The sequence below is a fragment of the Marmota marmota genome, unplaced genomic scaffold (assembly GCF_001458135.2).
Source record: "Marmota marmota marmota unplaced genomic scaffold, marMar, whole genome shotgun sequence".
In the NCBI taxonomy this organism is placed as follows: Eukaryota; Metazoa; Chordata; class Mammalia; order Rodentia; family Sciuridae; genus Marmota; species Marmota marmota.
In genome coordinates, this window is record NW_025999853.1 from 27726735 (window position 1) to 27750216 (window position 23482).

Below are 23482 nucleotides of genomic sequence, written 5' to 3' on the forward strand. Positions count from 1 at the left end.
ATTCTTTAATATATAATATGTAGAATGGCTTTGTCTTCTTTTTTTCTCCCTGGAGTTTTTATGACTTTTTTGGAGGGGGATGGGAGACTTCATTTTTGGGATTCTGAAATGTCATAAATATGTGTCTATTAAAATTTTTATGTTTCAATTTTCCACTCTGTATTTTCAATCTGAAGAGTTGTTAGACAGAAATATTTAACATTTATTGTCCTAAAGGATTCACATTTTGAGATTCAACTTTAATTCCAAGAAGCTTATTTTTATCTATAAAATAAGTTAGGATTAAATATGAGGATGTCTGTTTTAATAATAATATACTTTTCTAGCTCTCAAGATAATTCCTAATTGGCAGTAAACAAATTAAAACTGACAGAATATTCAATGAATAGTTACTTATCTCCAGAAATATAAATTATGAAATTCTTAGCTGAATTTTTTATATGCTGTTTTTCTTCTACCTTTTAACAACATATAATTACTTAGTAAAATATATAGATGCTGAAATCTTCTGTATATTGATACTTAAATGAAAAAAATACCATTAATTTTTACATCGTGAGTAATCTATCATTTTCAATCTTCAGTTACAGTATTGATATCATATTATTATGCACTAGAATTTTCTACATTCTCCATGGATAACACTGCTAAATGAACATGGATTTCATATTCGAATCAATTTTTCAACATCATTAAAATGAAATTAACATCCCAGCTCAGCTATCAGCAGTATCCTCTGCATAGAAATATTTTGATCCTCAGAGCATGGCAGTCATAGCTAATCACTACCAATGAATCTTTATGTTAGAACTTCAAAGACATAAAAGTGAAGCTGTATAGATTTAGTTAATTTATTCCCATCTCAGTCCTAAGGGTCTCCTTCAGTGCATAATCTTTAATGTGTTTTGAGATTCTGCACTTTTAATCTTTGGCATTAGGAAGGTTCAGAATGTGCATATCTCTAAGCAAAATAAATGTCACTGAAAATATTCATTCTCAAGGTATTATAAAAACTTCACAACATTCTTTGATTTAATAAATATTTATTAAGTAACTGTTTGCCAAATTAACTTATAAATGAGTTGTAGTCCAAAAGTTAAGTTGTAAGATACATTAAAAGCTCTGAATATACTTTCCCATTTAAGTAGTGAGAAGTGGAAGGTAAATATCTGCATTTCCCTCACACAAATCTGTTTTGTAGGCCCCCTTTAGAAATGAACTGCATAAAGCCAAAGGAGGATCCAGTGGGAGATTATTAAAGTCTCTCACAAATTAGAGATGATAAACCCAAGAGAACTCCAAGATTTTAACAGGAAAAAATCATAAAATATTTCTGCAATGTGGTTGATAACATATATTCCTCTTTCACGCTGTTCCAAAGCAGAGCTGCCAAGTTAAATCACATGATCTGCTTAGTATTGAACTGATATTTATAGTTGAAACAATTTTTTATAACCAAGGATTCGTGTAGTGCAGATACAGCTATTTGGGGAACAGTTCTGGGCAACCAACACAAAGGATCCAATAAAGAAGTAGAATATTTTAGAACCTGAATCTAATGTTCTCATTATTCCATGGGAAAATGCGTTTGAATTTCCTCCCTGGAACTCCGGACCTGTGCTTTTTGGGCACACATTGAGATCAAGCTGTCACTTCTATGCCACCTAATCCCACATAGCCCTGCTGAGCTCCAACCATGGACAATTGTATGAATTCCCTGAAACTGCATAAAAATAAGACCAGAGGCTAATGGCCACAATGTGCTGAAATTTGTGAGGAAAAAATAAAAGTAAGGAAAACCAAAGTGCTGTCTTTTTTATCTTCTTGATTATATTTGATCTATTCGGATGAAGGAAAAAAATGAAAGGAAAAGGGCTGTTTTCAGTTAAGAGAAGAATGCTCAGACTTTACAGAGCCCTTTGTTTCTGCATAATTTCTTCCCAGAAAAAAAAAACAACATTTTTCACTTAGAAAGAATAAAATAAGAATTTTAAAATGGAAATTAATCTCACAATGGTTACAAATACTAGAAAAATAGTTTTCTAAATAAATTCACATCATTTATTTTACTGCAGTAAATCATAGGTTAAAAGAATTCAGGATTGATTTGACCATCAATAATTTTTCATTCCTACACTCAATGTCTGTTATGTCCCATGAACTGTATTATAATGTACTGATATTTCAAATGTACAGATACCCTTTACAAAAAGTTTTTAGAGAGAGACGTGGAAACAAATTATTGCGCTAAAGTATTTCAGAGTCCAGGATCATTTCTCAAAATCACTGGTCTTTTAATAAAATCAGAAAATCCCCACACCATAAAAGCCACCCATTGTTTTTATTTAAAAGATCTTCTCCATTTTAAAGGCAAATGACCTTTGTAACCAAAGGGGTTGAATAAATGAATTGATGATGGCTGAGTGGAACAGAAGATGCACCTTTAGAAGTACTTTAAACAAGGGCATCAGATTTTGTCAAAGTATGAGCTAGAACGCATATTTAAGTTTTTAGATAAAACATTTTTTGAAAGACCTTTACAGGGGTAGCCAAATTTAACAAGGTGACTTTATTAAAGATGATCCTACTGCCAACTTCAATACAGTTATTATTACTTATGCATAGGAGAATATGTGTATATGCATATATATGCATATGTGCATATATATTCATATATTTTACATATACCTATAATTTATATACCTATAATTTGTATATGGTTTCAGCGTAGCTCCTAATAAAAATTTATCTGCAAAATAGACAAATGAACAATGTTTGAAAAAAAATTTAATTCTTTCAATAGCCACAAAAGTAATGAGAGGATCAAAATTCTGTGCCCTGACCATATCATAGATGGATACTGTGTTACCTTTGGGGAAATATATTTGAAGTGTATGTATTAAAACCAACATGTAGCCGGGCGCAGTGGCGCTTACCTGTAATCCCAGTGGCTTGGGAGGCTGAGAAAGCAGGATCGCGAGTTCAAAACCAGCCTCAGCAAAACATGAGGTGCTAAGCAACTCAGTAAGATCCTGTCTCTAAATAAAATACAAAAAAAGGGCTGGGGATGTGGCTTAGTGGTCAAGTGCCCCTGAGTTCAATCCCTGGTACCAAATAAATAAATAAAACCAACATGTATTCAGAAAAACACAACCATAATAGTGAATGACACAAAACCATGTCCTCAAGGACTGATAGAAATGATTAAACCTGTAGAGTGTGGAGAACAAAGATCCAGATGCTGCTCAGAGAAAGAACCATCCATCACATATGTTTTCATGGCCTTCTGTTAAAACTATGGGCCAAAAGTCAGAGGTTATGACAGATAAACTTGAGCTGACTCCAAACGATAACTATTAAGGATCACAGACTCCTAGTACAATTGGTCATATGGAAAGAAAATTTATCCCCATGAATGTATCTAATAAAAACCTGCTGTGTACATTTATGATGGCAGGATTATTATGGGGAAATCAACTTTCAGGTAAGAGAATGAACTATATTTTCTTAAAATTGTCCCTGCCCTAAGATGCTGTTGATTCTTCATACAATTTACACAAGAGAATTCAGAATTTTGAATTTTTTTATCATACTGACCCCCACATAGTACGAGTACTCAAAACTCAGTTTCTGAATATCTGAATGCATAAATAGAAGCCAGATATGGAGACAACTCTAGGAAAAAGAGGAAAACTCAGAAAATGAAACAGGAATGAGAGCAGTTATTTCTACCTTCCTGAGCAAACTTGAAACCTAGGCTGCTTCTTTACTGCTGTTCTTCCTTGTCCTTATTCTCCCTCCACACACTCCCTGTAGCATCACCAAGCCTAGACCATTACATCTCTTTAAAAATCTCTATAACATATTGATTTTCTTTTTTCAAGCTCAGGTCCGGACTATAACAGTCTCCCTACTTCCAACTTGCCTTCTTGTAATCCATTTTTCATACTTCAGCTAAGGAGATTTATCTAAATCATATCTTTGAACCTGTCTAAAACCTCTCAATAATTCCCTAGCAGCCCCAGGATAATTTCAAATGCCTTTATATAGCCCACAAATCCCTACATTATCTGGTCCCTGCTTATCTCACCAGCTTTCTCTCTTTCCATTTTCAACTTTGCACTTCATGGTCTTAATATATGTAATATCTTTTCTTGCTTATGAAATTTCATACACCTATCTCCTTGTGTACATTTATTCTGTTTCATTTTCCTCCTTGTCTTTATCAAAGTTGAGATAATAATATCTGTTTTATGTGTAATAACTATATAATAGTCACATTGAGACATTGCAATGAGCAAAGCAAGGCACTCTTTTACGAATTTTACATATATTACCTCTTTTTATTATTTTTTTCCACAAGCCTCTAGACCAAAACTGCTATTTTCTTTCATACATGAGAAAGTGCCGCTTTCCAGACACTGTGGCATACAAGAATAAACATCTTCAGAGACACTCTTCCTCTGGATTGTTTAGTATCTGAGATAGAGCCTTGATCTAAAGGGCATATAGTCCAATCTTAACAGGACCTGAATCACCTATATATTTTAACGAGATATATATATATATATATATATATATATATATATATATATATATATGATGTGAATAAAGAATCCCTCTTTTTCTTTATAGTCTGAAAAGATTAGCATATTTTTTCCTAGGTAATAATTAGTTTCTTATCTACCTCCACCCTGTCTTTCAAACTGAGCAGGAACTGTATTCAAAACACATACCTTCCTAAGAGTGGGAGGATAATTTAAAAACATGAGATGTAGCTGTGTTATAAAATTGCCTTTTTCTGATGTAATTAGCCAGACATAGGATTCCAAAATTTTATGTAATAATAGTAACATTCACTAGAAAACAAGCCATGTGAGAAATAGAAGTTGTGTGCTTGAATCAATTTAAATTTTCATTTCATTAAAACTTACAAGGTAGTATCTAATGGAAAAGATAAGTTGTTTCCTTTATTAAAAAGTACTAAATAAGATATATTTAAATATAATACTGACTTTTTAATTTGGAAGAATGTTCCACATTTGTTCCTACAAACATAGGGTCTTATATTGGCTCCATATAGTGTTGTTCATAAGGTCTTGGAAGATGTGGGTTCTTCCAATAGTTGTTTAAAATTGGCCATTCATGAAGCAAGATCTCTTCCATGTCTCTAGAATTCTATGAAGGGCAGAAATTGTGTATATCCTGTTTCAGTGATTTTATGGAAAACATTTCTATGTTGAAGAATTTTCACTTAAATGTACATGTGTCATGTATATTTATTTTATTCACAAATGCACAAACATACAATATAAATGTTAATTGTAAATTCTACAGTTCATCAAAATATTAATTTGGGGCTTGAATTCATTAAGTTTGCTGAAAAAAGAATAAGAAAACTTTTGGAGGAATAAAGAATTATTAACCCTTTTAAGAAGTATAAATATTTTAGTTACTTGAAGTCAATATTCAGGAAAAATTATTTGAAGTATAGTGATGATAAGCCATACTTAAAACTTCTGAACTGTTTTCTTTCATTTACAAGGACCACTAATAATCTGTTTGGCTATGTATTTTCACATTATGTCCCATCATCTGTCCTTGTCCAAGAAGCAATGCCAGCCATCATCCTCAGATGATTTTATATCCAGATAGCTCACCATTCCCAGCCTCACTTTTTAGTTTTATAGCTTCATCACTTCCAGTGTCATTCTCTGCACCAAATCATACAATCCCCAGAGTCATCTTCTGAATCTTGTCCTCATCCTAAATTGTTTCTCTAAATTTACTAATTCAAACATGTAATTTTCCCCTAGCCACAGTCTTTTCTCTCTTCATTTTGCTGTATTGCAATCATCTTTTTGTTCTAACTTCCATTTTTTCCCCTAGTGCATTATCCCCTCTCTGTATTCCCCTTCCTTCTTTTTTAGCTTAGATTCCAAGCCCTCAATTTCCATATACTCAAAAAATTCTAAAATTTCTTTACTTCTTTTTCATTGGTTTCGTCTACATATCATATCCCAACCAGCAAGAAATTTTCTTTCTCCGTTTACACAATTGAAAATGCCTGTGCAGCTGCAGAAAATTATAGCAGAAAACTTGAACCAGCTTCATTTGGGTGTTCTACACTTCCCAGTCACCCTAATAGTTCTCTTTTTTTACTCTGTGCAACTCATGGTAGTTGAGTATGGTCCTCACATATACATCTGTCTGCTCATGAGCTTATNTTTTTTTTTTTTTTTTTTTTTTTTTTTTTTTTTTTTTTTTTTTTTTTTTTTTTTTTTTTTTGGTTATAAAACAAGCTGCACTGCCTCTGACCTAAAATGAAAACTGTGAAGTGTATTCATTTCCACACAGTAAAAGGAATCATTGGTTCAGAGAAATGTTCACGTTCAAATTAATTATGTTGATCTTTCAGGTACTTCTATTTCTTCAGTTCTGTTGGGTCACTGTCAAAAGACCTTGTGGACCTCATTTCCTGTAGTTCTCAAGTCATAATGTGGCACCCAGTAAGCTCAAGTAATCTTTCAGGCCATGGCGTTTATTACCAATTGTGCTGCAAGTCTGAACCTGCCAGAGCCTTTTTTGGGGCTGTAGCTTTCCACGTGCATTCTTTTCAAGAGGCAAACTTACTTGTCAATTAATGGCACTACGTTTAGCCAGAAAGGATCAAATATTGAGTCTTCCCAGCAGAACCTTAGTATCTAGAGAATCCAAAGTAATCCTTATTTGATTGAATGTATGTCCTTTCCATTATCTCTTATTCTACTGACTAAATTTTAAAGCTTAACATACTACATTACTCAGATAATGGTTTTACATTGAAATCATGATCTTGGAAATAAATTGACAGCATTTTATTGAGTCTTCAAACAAGCTGTATTTCAAAGTAAATAATAAAAAAAATGTACATCATATTTTCAACATATTTACAATGGTATATACTTCTGCATTGGTTTCAGGGTTGAATTCATTAAGACATTGTACTGAGGGTGAGATATTACTTTTAAATTTAAAGCAAGTTTTTTTTTTTTTTTACAAAATAAAATGGTTCCAGTGAGATGCAAGCATATAGGAAGCTGCAAAGAGTATTACTAGTTGTCTTTAAGGATATTTTATATATTAATATCAGGTCATGTACTTTGTAATATAACTTTGTTAAATATTAATTTTATATTGTTTTTCTACTCTAATTTTATTAATTATTAATAATCCAAGAGAACTTATCTATTGTCTGTTAATATCTATTAATACTCTAATTATTGATTCTCCAATATAATTTTTAACAATGCAGTATTAACTAAAGTTAACATAAAGTATGCTATTAAGGACAGCTCTAGAAAGGTGTTCTTAAAACTGCAAGACAAGGCATGGTTGGAATGCTAGCCAATCAATCTGGCGAAATGAAGTTTGTAAGCTCTTTTTAAAATAAGAAATATTTTTGACATTAGAATTTTAAAGCATTGTTTTCATGTCATCATATAAATTGTGTCTTCTTTTTCCTAATGACACCAAAGTTTTATGAAGAAAATTACTTCAAGAAATAAAATTTAACTTCCCTGTACCTTATGGAATGAAATACTGGCAAACAAAAATATAAACAATTCATTTATGGACTTTAAAAATTTGACATAACAGTCTTCCTTCTAAAATTGAATTTCTTGTTTTCTTGCATATGCTCTTGGAATTTATACATTTTAAAACTCCAATTTTTTTTTCCCTAGTGCAATCACTAAGAGAGAGCTTAGGATGATATAATAGTAAAGATATTACAAAGTGACAATGACATGGGAGATTTGGGGGCAGAGAGCACTAAATTATGAATCAGAGGACAGAGGGTAAGTCCCCCTGTCCCACTCATTGGCTATATACCCCTTGATGACTGATATTCTGCATACTAACATTATTATCATCATCCTGCTCCCAGAAGAGTATAGAATATGTAGAACCTCAGCAGTATGAAAACCATAAGTCTCCAAATTGAATGAAAGGGATCTCAAAATCAGATAAGGCACTAAAAAAATATAATCTAAATGGTATCCACATAACTTGAAAAATTTACAATGTTCTCCAGCAAGTCCCTGATTCCTATCAGGAGGGGGCTAGGGAGTAGAATAGAGGGTCTAGCAAAAGTGAGATTATTTAGTGAAAAGTAATATGAGCTCCTCTTGTTTTCAGTAACAGCATGAGTAATTGCATTGCTTAATCACATTTTCATGTATGTGTTTACACCTTTTTGATGGTTTCTAAAATGATTAAACTCAAAATAAATTGAGGAAGGAAATTATGTAAATCCCAACTCAAATTCACAAATAAATTAAATTTCTTTCCTGAGACTCTGCCCTATATTTCAGAGCAGCTTGACGAAAAAATAGTTTTAAATATGAATAAATTCGGGGTTTAATGTAATCAATTTATTTCACATCTAAACAGCCTAGTGTGTGTTACTGGAATCTACATAAAACACTACTTAAATGCGTAATTGATTTTTATGCATTTTTACTGAATGTGTAATATGTAGCAACAGGATACACATGTATTGCATTTGCACACACACAAATCACACTATGCTATGATTCCAAAATCAAGTCAGCCTTGTTAGTGTTGAACTTGAAACTCTTAATTTTATAGAGCGAAATACATATATTTAGGTAATCAATCTTCTGAAGCAGCTGATTGGGATTTGTGACATATTTGTGTTTAGAATAATTATGTTAACAAGATATGTATTTTTGGCTTGCATGTTTCAAAAAAGTGTAGATGGTTCCATATTTTGTTCACATTTGCTGACCAGAATTTCAACTAGTATCTTAAATCACTTTTGTTTTCATAGAATTGGTCAATTAGTGCAAATTCCTGAATAATGGAGTTATAATAAGCTCATTCTTTGATTAAAATTTGAAGAGATTATATCCTATTTACCCTTTGAATGTTGAATTTTAATGGAACAAGATATATTAATAATAGTGTACGTTTACAATTAATAATAGTGTAAATTCTGTGTACATTTCCTGCTGATGTTGTGCAAGGAAAATTTATTCTCTGATCTAACATTAAGAAGTGGATTAAATTGTCAAATAATTTGACTTATATCTTATTTTAAAACTCCATATATTTATTTCTTCTAGTTTTTTCAATAATTTAAGTATTTGTTATGTACCACAGTAAATCAATAGGGTTTTCTAAAGATACATTTTCAACCAGAGATGACTTTATAATTCAGTACAGAAAATCAATTTCACTGAGACAAATAACAAGTTTAACTTTTCATTTCAATTATATAAACTAAGATAACCTTCCTGTGTCCAAGATACAGAACCTTTTCCTTTTACAAAAGAGTAAAAGAAAAAGCCACAGTTCCTTTGTTCTCTTAAAGTGTTGAGGATTGAAATGTATGACAGTAAGGAGGCACAGACCTTATCCATGAACCAGTTAGTCACATAAATATCTGCCACTTCTAAAAAAAAATGTGAACCTTAGGGAAAGGAAGATGGGGTCTGATCTTTTGATTTTATATGCTTACAATGAGGAAAGTGATACTTTTTTGTTATTAAAAGTTCCAGAGAGGTGAGTTAGCTAAGGGATAGCGTGTGAGATAAGAGAGCCAATTCTATAGCCAGGTTGTTTGGGTTCAAATATAGGCTCTGCCATTCAATGGCTCTCTGACTCCCAGGAGCCTCTATTCTTTAATGTTCTCATCAACAAACGTGTAGGTGCATATCTTATTGAATTGTTGTGAAGACTGGTAGAGTTAATTCTTACAAATTCTTAGGATAGTGCTTGGAACATAGTAAATAACAAGTGTGTATTAGCTGTCATCTTGCGAGATATAGCACCTAATTTGTAGACATCTAGAACCTTTGCTCTTTCAAACCACTGTGTGATATCTTAAAGAATATGAAGTGGTTCCGATGAACAAAAACAAATTAGATAAATCTCTGCTGTAGCACATACTGCAGTAAATTATAATACAATTTACTTAATATATTTAAATAAAATTATAAATTTTAAATAAAAAATGTAAGTACAATAACCGGAGTACATAAAATGTATAATGTTGTATAGAAGAATTAGTGCATCCTGGGAGAGATCCTGGAATCTTAACAGGAAGGATAAAGTCTCTGAAGAATGAGTTTGGATTGTTACCACTGTGATGTGAAGAAGAATTTTCCTGAAAGAAGAAAAAGGCCTGATAGAAAGTCATGGAAGGGTAATATAGAGTGAGGTATTTGGAGAGTGGCTAGTATTTTACTAGTGATTGAGCAGAAGAAGCTGGGGGTACAAGAAGCCTGATCACTCAGGGTCTTTTTAGAAGATATTGACTGCTTCGTTTGAGTACAATGGTGAGCCCTGTAAGTAGGAAAGTCTTAAAAAAGATTTGTGACTAGAGATTAGAAAACAACATTGTAGGGAGAGGTACCAAAAAAGAGACCCCTAAAGGACCTGGAAACCCATTGCCATTATCCACAAATGATGAGAGTTTGAACAAAAGCTTTGGCAGTACTCTGATCAGTTTACCAAATGTCTTTCTGAATGCTAGAAATGGCATTTTTATCTCCATCTGCAGCCAACCTAGGTAACAGTTGTGCAAAGTTATTATTCTTTTTTAAAGATTCTATAAGCAATTAGAGGTTAACAAAAAGATAAAATATTTAGAAATCACCCTACAAACAATAATCCTAGGTGATGGTCAACATTGTGAGTTTTGTAGATTATAATATAGAAATCATTCCAAGGATATTCTTAGCTAGAGCATACAAAGGAAAGTGCATGGCACATTGGAAGAGCAAACTGTCATCTCTGGGCTTTGCTGTCTCGGGTAGGAGATGAGGCCGGTGCACGTGGTGATAGTCTAAGGTCCCTATGAATGCTGTTGATACTATTTCATTTCAGATTCCAAAGGAGAAAAAAAATACTGTGAACAAAGCTGACCACTAACTATTTCATATGAAAAGCAAGCCAACTTAAGCAAATAATAAGATTTTGATAGTTAAAAAAGAGGAGAAAGAATTTCTCCTGGGAAGTGGTGCTTGCAAAGGAATTAGTAAAGGATAAACTATTTATGAAAGTGAGTTTTCAATTCCGGTTAGAAATAAGACGAGATAATTAGGAAGGAAAATCACAATTTATCCAAGACAGTAAGTTAAGAACAATACTGTAGGTATTTGTAGAACCATCTATTACTTCTAAGAGGATGGCACTATGATTATTTGTAGTAAAAGGTCATATTTGTTGACCATTTCTTTTTTATGCAAGTCACTGTTGCCATTACACATATTTTCTCATGGAAACTTCAGTCCCCTGTGGTAGGTACCATTATCAGCTACAGTTTACACAAGGAAAGGGAAGGTAAAGCAAAGTAAAGTGACATGTCTCTGGATGTGCAGCTAAGGGGAGTCACAGGAATCTAGCTCTAGCAATGTGATTTGGAGAACTGCTTTCTCATCTACTCTGCTACAAAATCTATCTCCCAGAAAGATTCTTTTTCATGGCAGTGTAAGAAGCCTGGAGAAAGACCAATTAAAGGCTGAAAAAGAACTTTGGTGGCAGCAAAAATAGGAGGTAAAGGAATGCAGTAAAAATTATGAAGGGGAAATTGACAGGCATTGAATGGAAGGCGACTGAAACGGTCACCTTGAGTGACAGGAAGCAATGCTGTATAGTATTTAGACAGTCATATCACAAATTGGCAGTCCCAAAATAGCACCCTGGACTAAGTGGTCTGAGAATAAAGTCTTTTTTTTTTTCACTGACAGCAAGGAATCAGCTACACTGGAAAGAATATGGGGGAAAGCACATTACTGTCCTCATGGTCTGTAACTTTTTTGCATAACTAATGAATTACAAATCTCATAGGTACAAATATAAACACTAACAAATTCAAGTTTTACCATTCTGATAAAATTGCTTGAAGAATAGCTATTTCTAAAAAGGATTATCTAATATATAATTTAGTTTACTCTTAAAAATTATGACACTGTTGATTCTTTCATTCACTGGGTAACTAAGAATGATGGCATCAGATGACTTTTTCTCAAAAAGAAAAAAAAATAGGATTTGAGCATAAGGGGAAAAAAAGCACATAAATAAAAATAATCTTCATTTCAGGAGAAAATATTCAAGCAACTCTGCTCTGCAAATTCTTCATATAATTTAGGAAGAAGGAGTACTTCACAATGCATATGACCTTATTCCAGTTAAATTTTATTTAGGAGTTTGTTCAGTCCATTGATAAGTTGTTGTTGATTTTGCCTTTCAAACATTTTAGGTTAAGTTCCTAAATCAGTATGTTGTACAATGGGAATATAAAAGCCAGTGAGATGGCTTGTGTGTTCGGGTGATTATAGTGTAAAGACAGGCCTTGTAACATGCAGTAATCTGGCTACCAGTGTTACACATGGTAAGAATAGTGGCACTTGAGGGACAGGGAATGTTTGGAGGGAAAAACAGAGGAAAGTTCATTCCAAATGAAGAAGATGGCAGTAGAACAGCAGAGGTGAACTCTAAAGCACAAGTATCCGCATGGCTGGAGAAAGAGATCCAATAGCACATCTGGAAATGTAGTTTAGAGGCCCATCAAGAATGATCATGAAACCATTCTTTCTCTAGTCAGTAAAAATGTACTACAGAAATTTGAGCTGTGTGGTAAGTTAATAGATGTTTTCTAAGAGATTAATCTGATGATGGCATATAAAATGAGTTGCTTTGGGAAAAATAAGAAAAGATGGGCCCAGAAAATTAGCATCCATTGCATAAGTATTGTCTGCTAGGTGCTTTTCTCAAAATTATTGAATTCTCATACTTGCATTGAGATTAACTTATAATCATCTTCAAATATGAGAAAATTCAGCCTTACAAAGATAAGTAAATAACCAATATAATAATAAGGATAATATAGACAATGAGAAGCAAATTTAGTATGTGTTCATTCAGTTAAAATTTACTGAATATACACCATGTGTCTGAATCTCTATCCTGACCACTTCTCACCATGTCTACAGACATAATCCAAGGGCAAATTACCATCATCTTTTATTTGGCTATGGCAACAGCCTCCTAACAGATTCCTTAACTACCACCTTTGGCCTGTCTCAAGTCTCTCTGTATTAAGCAGCCAAAGAGACCTTTCTAATATATGAATCATATTCTGTTGCCATGCCTGAACTTTCTAGTGGGATTAGCTCCTCGGTACAGCCTCCAGGCCCAACACGATCTTGCATTACTCTTGCCTGTCTCTCCATTTCTTTTCGCTCAATCCCAACTCTCCCATGCTCCAGGACACTCCAGCCACATTGGCCTTGCCTGCCTGATTTCTGTTGCTCACATATCTGGTTCCATTCCTTTCACTGAAAATAAACCTGGTTTTCTTCTGCTGAAGACATTTTTCTACAAGACCCTCACTGCCAGCCTCTTTCCCATATATAAATGTCAACTTAAATATTGCTTCTTCAGAGGGACCTTCCCAGGCAAGCTGGTACTCCTGGTCCCTCGCTGCCTTACTGTGTTCTAGAGAGCACATCTCAGTGGCCTAGATTATTATTGTTTTTTATAATTTATTTATATGTGTGTTTACACAAATCTTCTTCCTTACCAGAATGCATATTTGAAACCAGATTCTCAGTTTTATTTATTGGCAAAATATGGCCAAGAGGTGGTCTATAAAAATCAATGAATGACTGTCTAGATAACATGGTTAGTCACAGGGCATACAACATCACTGCTACCAAATTCATAGAATAGGGGAGAACAATTTATAAACAATCAAATTAATATAAAATGTTGAGACACAGTAGAGAGGATTGCTCAGCACCAGCAAAACTATGAAAGGAAATTGTTATCGGGCTTGGTGAAAGATTATAATGACTTCAGAAAGGAAGCAGATTGTGGCTGAGGGTGTAGTTCAGTGGTAAAGTGCTTGCTTAGCATGCATGAGACCCTGGGTTTGACCCCAACACCAAAGGAAAGAAAAATAAAATGGAAGCCGGTTTCTTGAATCTTAAAAGTCAAGACAAAGTTAGTTGGGGACACAAGAGAGGGGGGCATGAAGATGTTGTTCAGTGTTTAGTATTACAGAAACATAATTGCAAATTATGTTTCCCTCTGCTACCTTAATTAGGTCACAACCGAAATAATTAAAGAGGTACACAAAATCTGAGCCCAGTGTGATGGTGCACAATTGTAATCCTAATTAATTGGGAGGCTGAGGCAGGAGGATCGGAAGTTCCAGGCTGATGTGGGCAACTTAGTAGGGCCCTGTGTCAAAAATGAAATAAAATAAGATGTGCAGTATATCTCAGCGGTAAGCACTTTCTAGCATGTTCTAGACCCTGGGTTTAATCCCAGTATCATACACACATTAAAAAAGAAGGAGGAGGAGAAGAAGAGAAAAAGAGGATCTAGACATTTCCATTAGGATTTAGTTATTTAAGTAAGATCTTACCTGCTTAGTCAGGATTATGAGTTGGAAATCACAAAATGGCAAGTGCTCTAGATTTGTTTACAGTTTATGAACACTCTTTGAAAGCAAAATAAAAGAGAAAGAAAAAGAAACAGAGACAGACCTCAGTGGATCAGCGATGCTTTATTAAGCACCTGAGGGACACATTTTCAAGAGAGAAAATGGCAACTGGTTACAATATGGGTCTGAGTTTTATAGGATTTAGTTGAATCATAGCAGAATGGCCCTTTGGGCAGTTGGTAGAACAGTTGTGAAAGCCCAGAGCCCATTTTACTGGGAAATGACACATTGTTATCCTTCTCCCCCTGGGACCCATTGTCCTCCTTTTCTCCCTGGTGATTGTTTCCCATATCCTTTACTCTTGATACTTTAACTAGAAAATTTTAAATCTAGTCATTTCTAGGGTACTCATCCTTTTTTCATGTTCTTAGATCAGATGTAGCAAGCATAGGCTTCCCTCTACATGTTTACATATGGGCATGCAAATTACTTATAGGCTGAACACTCACCACTGTTGGGCCTTCCTAACTTGTCACAGTAACTTCTTTATAAGACAGTCTAAGGCCTTTTGAGGATAATAATGTTCTTTGTTGCAAATGATAATCTGTTTCTTTTTTTTAACCTGTTCATTGATTTATTAATGATTGATTACATATTACAATGGAATTTCTGTCAGTGTGACTTTTCACATTTAACAAAGCTTTGCTTAGAATTTAATGATAATTCCATATTCTTTGTTAAAATTTATTTATTGGTTCTAATCAGTTATACATGCCAATAGAAAGCTCTTCGATTCATTGTATACAAATGGAGCAGGATTTTTCACTTGTCTGGTAGTATATGAAGTAGAGTCACACCATTTGTGCAGTCATACATGTACCTAGAGTAATAATGTCCATCGCATTCCACCATCTTTCCTACCATTTGCCCCCTCCCCACCCTTTGCCTCCTCCAAAGTTCCTCAAATCATCCCATAATACCCCCCCTCCACTGTGGCTTAGTCCACTTATCAGAGAAAACAGAGAATATGTCTCTTGAAAATACAGTGACTAAGTTTTGCATATTCAAAATAATCTGCCTTACAATAAGTCCATCTCTCTTGAGTTTTCACATAGGTAATGACAATTTTGTGCCTGTTACTTCCTCTCAAAGGAAGTGCTACTGATGTTCTTGAAAATCTAGTCTACTTACTCCAAATGCCATGATTTTATTCTCTTTTATTGCTGAGTAATATTCTATTGTATATAAATGCCACATTTCTTTTATCCATTCATCCATTGAAGGGCATCTAGATTGTTTCTGCAGTTTAGTTATTGTGAATTGTGCTGCTATAAACATGGATGTGGCCGTGTCCCTGTATTATGCTGTTTTTAAGTCCTTTGGGTATAGACCAAGGAAAGGGATAGCTGAGTCAAATGATGATTCCATTCCCAATTTTCTGAGAAATCTCCATACTGCTTTCCATATTGGCTGCACCAATTTGCAGCCCCATCAGCAGTATATGATTGTACCTTTTCCCCTACATCCTCGCCAACAGTAATTGTTGTTTGTATGCATAATAGCTGCCGTTCTGACTGGAGGGAGATGAAATCTTAGAGTAGTTTTGATTGGCATTTCTCTAATTGCTAGAGATGATGAACATTTTTTCATATATTTGTTGATTGATTGTATATCATCTTCTGAGAAGTGTCTGTTCAGGTCCTTGGCCCATTCATTCATTGGGTTATTTCCTTTTTTAGTGCTTAGCTTTTTGAGATTTTTAGTGCTCTATCTGATGTGTGAGGGTTCACATATTTGCAGGTAAATAGATGGAGTTAGAGAAATCATGCTAAGTGAAGTTAGCCAATCCCCCCCCCCAAAAAAAAACAAATGCCAAATGTTTTCTCTGATATAAGGAGGCTGATTATTGTGGAGTAGAGAGGGGGAGCATGGGAGGAATAAACAAACTCTAGATAGGGCAGAGGGGTGGGAGGGAAAGGGAAGGAATATGGGGTTAGAAATGATGGTGGAATGTGATAGACATTATTATCCAAAGTACATTGGTATTAACATACTTTGTATACAACCAGAGATATGAAAAATTGTGCTCTAAATGTGTAATAAGAATTGTAATGCATTCTGCTGTCATATATAAATTTAAAAAAAATAATAATTAATAAAAGAAAGAAAACATAGAAGGAAAAAAATTTAGTCTAAATTTTAAAGCTGAAATTCAAGCTTACAACTACCATGATGTATAAGTATCCTTTGGGAAAAATGTTGGAACGTTTATCTTAGGAAAGAAAAAATGTTTCTTCCGTTCTAAATAGAAAGATAGTTTTCTGAATCAAATTTGTAATAGGAGGGCTGGGGTTATGGCTCAGTGGTAGAGAGCTTGCCAAGTATGTTCGAGGTCCTGGGTTTGATCCTCAGCACCACATACAAATAAATAAATAAAATAAAGGTATTGTGTCCAACTACAACCAAAAAATAAATTTAAAAAAAAAATTGTAGTAGGAGAACTGATCACAGCCTCACTCTGAGAACTGCCTCTGGGCCTTTAAAAGGTTGAATGTCAGCTATAAAGAAAATGTATTCCAGACTAAATACCTTCTCACACATGGACTGATCAAACCAAGAAACAAGTATATCCAAAATCCTTGTCTGCTACAAATCAGCTTTTTATTTAATATTTCCTAAATAGTTTAGAGCACTATTTTTCTGATAGCAACAACTAAGCCCCATACAGTCAATATTATCCTTAATAATCTGGTAGAAAATTAAATATTAGACTCAGTGATTTCTTACAATTACAACATTGCCCACATTGCTTTATTTTTTAAAAATTACTTCTCTCCAAAGCCAGCATGTCCACATCTTTCTTTACATGAGTGATACTTCCCTTGGGTTAAGGACAAGCAAGTCTGGAGTTACTCTCCTGTAATACCCAGTCCTGGATATAGCCCAGCCATCCACTTTTGTGCTCATCTGTTTCTTCCTGATCTGGGGTGTACCATATTAAGGCTTCTGCTTAGAGTCAGATCTAACAGTTGGGGCCAAAAGGACAGAATCCATTGGACTTGAGGCTCCCTTACCTTATTTCTTTCAGTTATATCATTAAAGCTATTATGTTGTGAGAGTTGTGAATTAAACCAAACAACTTTTCAAGAGCCAGATTGCTCAATAATTTCCCAATCATCTCATTAAAATAATAGATTAATTAAAATAATATGTAAGCACTTTTGGGCTGCCTCTTAACCAGAACCCCATCAGTGATCATCAGACACTTGGGATCAACTATAATCAGGGCTAGTCTGAGAAAGAAAAAAATAAACATTTCAAAGGGAGGTAGGGCAAAAGAAAATCTTTCATTACTTAAAACATAAAAATTTGAATGTCGTAAGATAAAATAGCAAAAGATGTCTGAAGTATAAAAACATACATAAGCAAAAATAAAACATTATGGAACACAATTTATTAAAACAGGATACACATAAATATGGCCTGGTATATTGGTCAACATTTAGCACTATTTTTCTGAGTCCCTCTTCTATGCCTGACTTTGTTCCAAACTTCAAACTCATCTTTGAACATATTATATAAAAGCATTTGTCCTTCTTGAGCTTGTATCCTATTGGCAGATCATAGACTGAAGAGTAAATGATTTACTGTTAGAAAGTAAATGCATGGAGAAAAATTAAACATGGAAGGGAACAAGAAATATCTTTAGGGGGTCAGAGGATATAGGAAAGGAGACAGAGAGGAAGTGACACTTGAGTCTAGTTAAAATAGGTGAAGAAGTGAGCCACATATAGATACAAAGAAACTTCCAAATGGAAGGGGACAGCAAGAGTGCAAAGTTCCTGAGACAGAAAGAGACCTCTGTGTTTCCAGAGAACTACAAAAACAGTGTTGCTGGGTGAGAAGAGAGTTAATTCAGGTGAGATATGGAGAGTGGAGTGGATCCTAAAAGCTGGTTTGCTTTTATTCTCAGTGAGACAAGACGTTATTAGAAAGTTATGAGCAGTGAAGTTATATGATTAGATTTAAGTTTTAATAGGCTCACTCTGGCTTTTATGGTAGTTTTTTGTTTGTTTTTGTTTTTGTTTTAGGGAACTGGTCAGAAGTTTCAAAATTAAAGGGGTCTAACATTTAAAGATGGCTTTTGTACAACTTATATAGTTCACATGTGAAAATGTTCCTTGATTATTAGTGTGTGTTTACTTACTTTCTCACTAAATTAATAAGAACATTGTAACTGTATCTTTGTTTCTTCCCATTTAATAGCATGCATCTATTATAACTAGACCTATTCTGTTCCGTATTGAGTATAATGTTACAACTCTAACAACATGTTCAGACTCTGTGAAAGACTATTCTAAATTTTCTTGCACATAGTCCATGTTAAGTTCTCTCTCTGCACCTTCACCATTACTGCTTATCCTGCTCATAGTGCCATCTGCATATCAGTCCTACTTGCCTTTCAAAGTTAGCTCAGTTGCTATAAAGCCTTCACCAATTGTTTGCATTATTGTTACAGATGATAATGATTAATAACAACCAAAATTTCATAATCAGAATGTGCATCACTGAGTTTAAGCAAATATTTGTATGCTGTATGTTTTTAAACAGTTTCATGTTTGTTGATCTAACAGGAGATCTTGAGTCAATTAACTGCTGGCTCCAAAACAGGGTCTTCTGCTCTATTTTTCAACCTGAGCTCAAGTCTTAGCTCACAACAGTGAGTTAAGCACCTGCTTGTTTGTGCTTTGATCCTTCAATCCAATTCTATAAATATATCTACCACAGTGAAACTAAGCTATTCAAAACTGATTTTCAAAGAAGGAATATAACTGGAAAGCCCAAAGGAATGGGTGATGGTAGAGAAGCCAGCTAAGGAGATGCCTGTACTTCAGATTCAGGGTACCAGAGTGCTGGATAGCTTATACACAAAACTTACTGATGCCAGTTACTCAAATGAAACACCAGTCAATTCATGTGTCTCTTCAGTCACCACTAAAGCTGCAAGTTTTGCTTTGCCCATTGCTACATTTCTATGCAGTTTTGTTGGCTGCCTCTATTACAAACACATGAAGTTCTGGTGTTGGAAGTAATTTTTACCATATATTATATAAATATAGTTTATCCTAAGAATTAATAAATAGTAGGAAATAAATACTGTATCTGAGAGTTCATGTATACTATCTGTGATGTATTTCAAAGCATGAAAGACATACATTCAAAATAAAGCAAGTATCATACAATCATTTGAGTCTAGGATTATGGCATATAAAGATACAGAGAATGTATTTCTAAATATTTTCCTGGCCAGATATACAGCACTTTTAATTTCAATGGAAACACATTCCTGCTGTCTCAATAAGGAATGATCTTAAGTTGATTTAGTAAGTGTACATCAGCTCTAAATTCTCAGTGGTAGGGACAGTGGACTTGTAGATGCATTTGTTGGGGCTCTTTACATTATCTTGATATCAAAAACAACCATTTATATTCATTGAAGTATTTTACTTTCTTTAAAAGCAGCAGTGATTATAAATGAAAATACATATACTGTTGAATTTTATACTTTGCTTTTTAGTGATGGAAATCAACTTGGGTTGGAGTTCTTATGAAATGAGATGTGGTTTTCAGCTATCTATGAGTGGCCAAGAGGTCAGAGAGTGAGCAACAAGATGGACAGGTGGCAGTAGCACACGCTTGGGCTTGGATGACTTCAGAGCAGAGCAGACCTTTAGAAGTTGCAAACTGGAGGCCACAGACAGTAGAGTGGTTTTGTTTTATAGTCCTTTGTTTTTTCCTTAAAAAGCTTCATCCTTTCCTGAGTGTCATAGCCTCTGTGCTCTTGGTTGTCTTCTTTGCCTGGTTTACCCTTTTATGGATACTTTACTTGTGACCAAATACATATTCCATTTTTCTAAATGATCTATGTTGTATTCAAAATGTACATTGCCTAACTGTTGGGGCATCTGTTGTTATATACTCAATAGATCAAGTTCATTAATAATATTGTTCAAATCTTCAAAAACAATTGAAATGTGGTCTTATAATCCAAAGAACTAACTTCTAAGTTACTCATGAGCCCAGAGGTTAGACTGAAATCAAGTACACCATGAAAAATAGGGCCAAAATTACCAAATTCATTTTTTATTTCTATAACCAAATATGTTCTCTGCCATTGAAATGGTAATGAGAAGAGAGAAGGGCAGATGAAATAAGACAGATTTAGATCTCATAATATATGATTGAATATGATTATGTGACTCATATTAAAGGGATAAGATATTTGCTGATAGTATAATTCACATTCTTAGTTCATTAGCACATAACATTCAAATTTAGTGAATAAATGTTAGAGAAGATCAGTTTTAGATATCAATGTGTCACCCCTAATAAAATCAATGTGTTGTCTGCTTATATTACTCAAAGGAAGAAGAATTTTGTTTATTCCGTGTCATCTCATTAAAAGTTATAAAGGATTATTGGTTATTTTAAAATAGTGTCATTAAAAATACCATGAACATCTTTTTTTCCATATTACTGACAAATGATCTTTGCTGTATACTTTAGGCATGAACTTCTTGAAGAAGCTCGGAGGAAAGGATTGCCTTTTGCCCAGTGGGACGGACCCACTGTGGTCGCTTGGCTAGAGGTGAGAAAATCAAACTAGAAGTTCCTAAGTCAATCACTATTCATTAATAGTTTTCAGAGATAAGTAAAGATAGGTTTCTGGATCCTAGCTCAACATTGGACTAGAATTGCTCAGAGAGGAATTATTTGCCTTATCTGGGGGACCTGGGAGCACTAGGATTTCACTCTGACACTTTCCTGTGATTGTAGCAGAACAAAGCATGCAGTGGGGTAAAAGGAAAGGTCTAGAGCAGAAGAAATAATTATTGATCTATCTTTCAGTTGTTGTAAGAAAGTACCTGTTCAAATCTACTAGACCACATTAGCAGAGAAGAGCTATCTTCTGTTATCTAAGATATGAAGTCCACCCAATCATAAGGGAGCTGAACCTTCACTTTTTAATTCTTGAACGTGGTTCTTACAGGTCTAAGGATCAGCGATGTTTAGACACTTGGCATTAAGGAGAAGACATATGTCTTAGTTCCCTACTGTGTCGAAAATGAAAAAAAAAATCAGTTTAATTCATGTACACTCAACTTATTAATAAATAAAATTAATTAATTAAGTTTAGTTCAAGTTAATTAAATAAGAGCCACATTCAGTATTTTCTCAGAATATAATGTTCTGGAGAAACAATGTATGACTGGGGTGGAGAGCAAGAGACACAGACACTGACAGGGAGAGGAATATATATTATTAGACCGCAGAGGGCCCCCTTATGTCATGTATGAGTGGTGGTCACTGTTATTTCCATTTAGTTCCCTAGTGTGGGCTGCTGCTAGCAGCACTAGAAGATGTTAATAGAGGGGAAAGCAGAATCTATGGTTTTCTTGCTTAATAAAGGCAATAACACACATTGTTTTAAATGGCTTGGGGTTATAAAGTCACATACCTCATTATCAGATATCTATATCTAACTAATCAATGGTGAAAAAAATCAAAACTCACTTTGGTTTAAAAAAAATAGATTAGTGTAGGTATAAAATCATACTTTGCATTTTTTCTTAGACTCAACTGAAACAAGTCTGTTTCTTTTATTTTATTCTGCCATGTCAGTCAGGGAAATTTTAGCATATTAGACATCAGAACTGCTTCTTCCAAACATGTCTTTAGAATTACTGTATTTTAAAAATCAATTACAAGACAGAATGCTTAAGACATCACACCTGAAAAGTGATAAGAGTTCTTTGTTCCGATTTCACTCCAATAAAATGAGCTGCAGTTTGACAGAGTTCACTGCTATTTTGGCAAGTGATGAGCAAATCCTTCAGATAAAAAAACAGATTTACTGGCATTAAGGTGCTAGGAAATGACAGGCAGTAAAGTTGGTGCTAATTAAACCTATCCTGAGCATACAGAAATTGCTCATAATGTGATTCTTAATGTGACTCAAATTATGAAGTGGAATAAGAAAGATGAATCAGCTGGTGCTCCAATGAATGAGAGCTCTTAATGTTCACCTTCCACTTCCTGGATTTCAGAGTCTCTAAAGAATGTTGTATAGGAGGGAGTCTGAAGCTTCGCAAACCCTTTATCCACATCAAAAATTCTTTAAAGTGCCATCACAAAGAACACTGGTAACAATGTATAGACAAGCATTTGGACAACATTAACCAGTGTGGAGATCTTAAAAGAGGGGTACAGAATCATTAGGGTCTAGTGAAAGTGTATTTAGATGTTCTCTTTTTTAATTAAAATACAAAATTATAAATTTACAAAGTTTATAAGTTTAGTTTGAATTTATAAAGTAAGAAATCAGTCCTATCTCCCATCATCAGTAATGTATCTGTCACAGTAGGGTCAAGTTTGCAGGACAAACTTGCAGGATCAACTATATAGTCATTGTGCTTAAGTTCTCTCTACCCTTTCTTATTTCAGTCACAGCCCGGCCATACTGCTTCAGAGATTTGGTTTTTTGTTTCTGAACTCCCCCCACCACCGCCTTACATAGTTTTTTAATATCATAGAATTTATAGATTAAAAGGATGCCTGTATAGTTATAAACTACTGAATAACAAATTATACCAAAACATGGCATCCATTACCTCAGGGCTTCTGTAGGTCAGGTATTCATAGGTAGGTGGAAAGATGATTTAGCTACCCTGCATGGTTTGTTTGAAATCACAAGGCTGGAGATGGTAAAAGTGTCTCATTCTGTAACAAAATTTCTTCAAACTCAGAATTTCAAAGGAAAATTATAAATTGAAGTCACATTAAACAAAAATGGGTTGAACCCCTTGCTAAATGCAACTTATAGCTCTTCTTCTTGTCCTTATACATAAGAGGGGATTTGGTGCAGACTTCACTTTTATATATGAAAACACCACAATTTCAAATCCTTGTTCCATTACTACCTCACTGGTGTTTTTGAACAAATCACTTAATGTCTCTGTGCAC

At 34.2% G+C, this 23482-nt stretch overlaps 1 protein-coding gene across 1 annotated transcript in view; it reads left to right on the forward strand.

Annotated features, from left to right (window-relative positions):
• The window catches only part of Ppfia2 (PTPRF interacting protein alpha 2), a 430243-nt gene that overhangs the window by 377171 nt on the left and 29590 nt on the right, over window positions 1-23482 (forward strand). The window contains exon 21 of the mRNA XM_048808220.1: window positions 21026-21107. Within this exon, the coding sequence (XP_048664177.1) occupies window positions 21026-21107 (82 nt within the window). The remainder of the gene's footprint in view (window positions 1-21025; window positions 21108-23482) is intronic.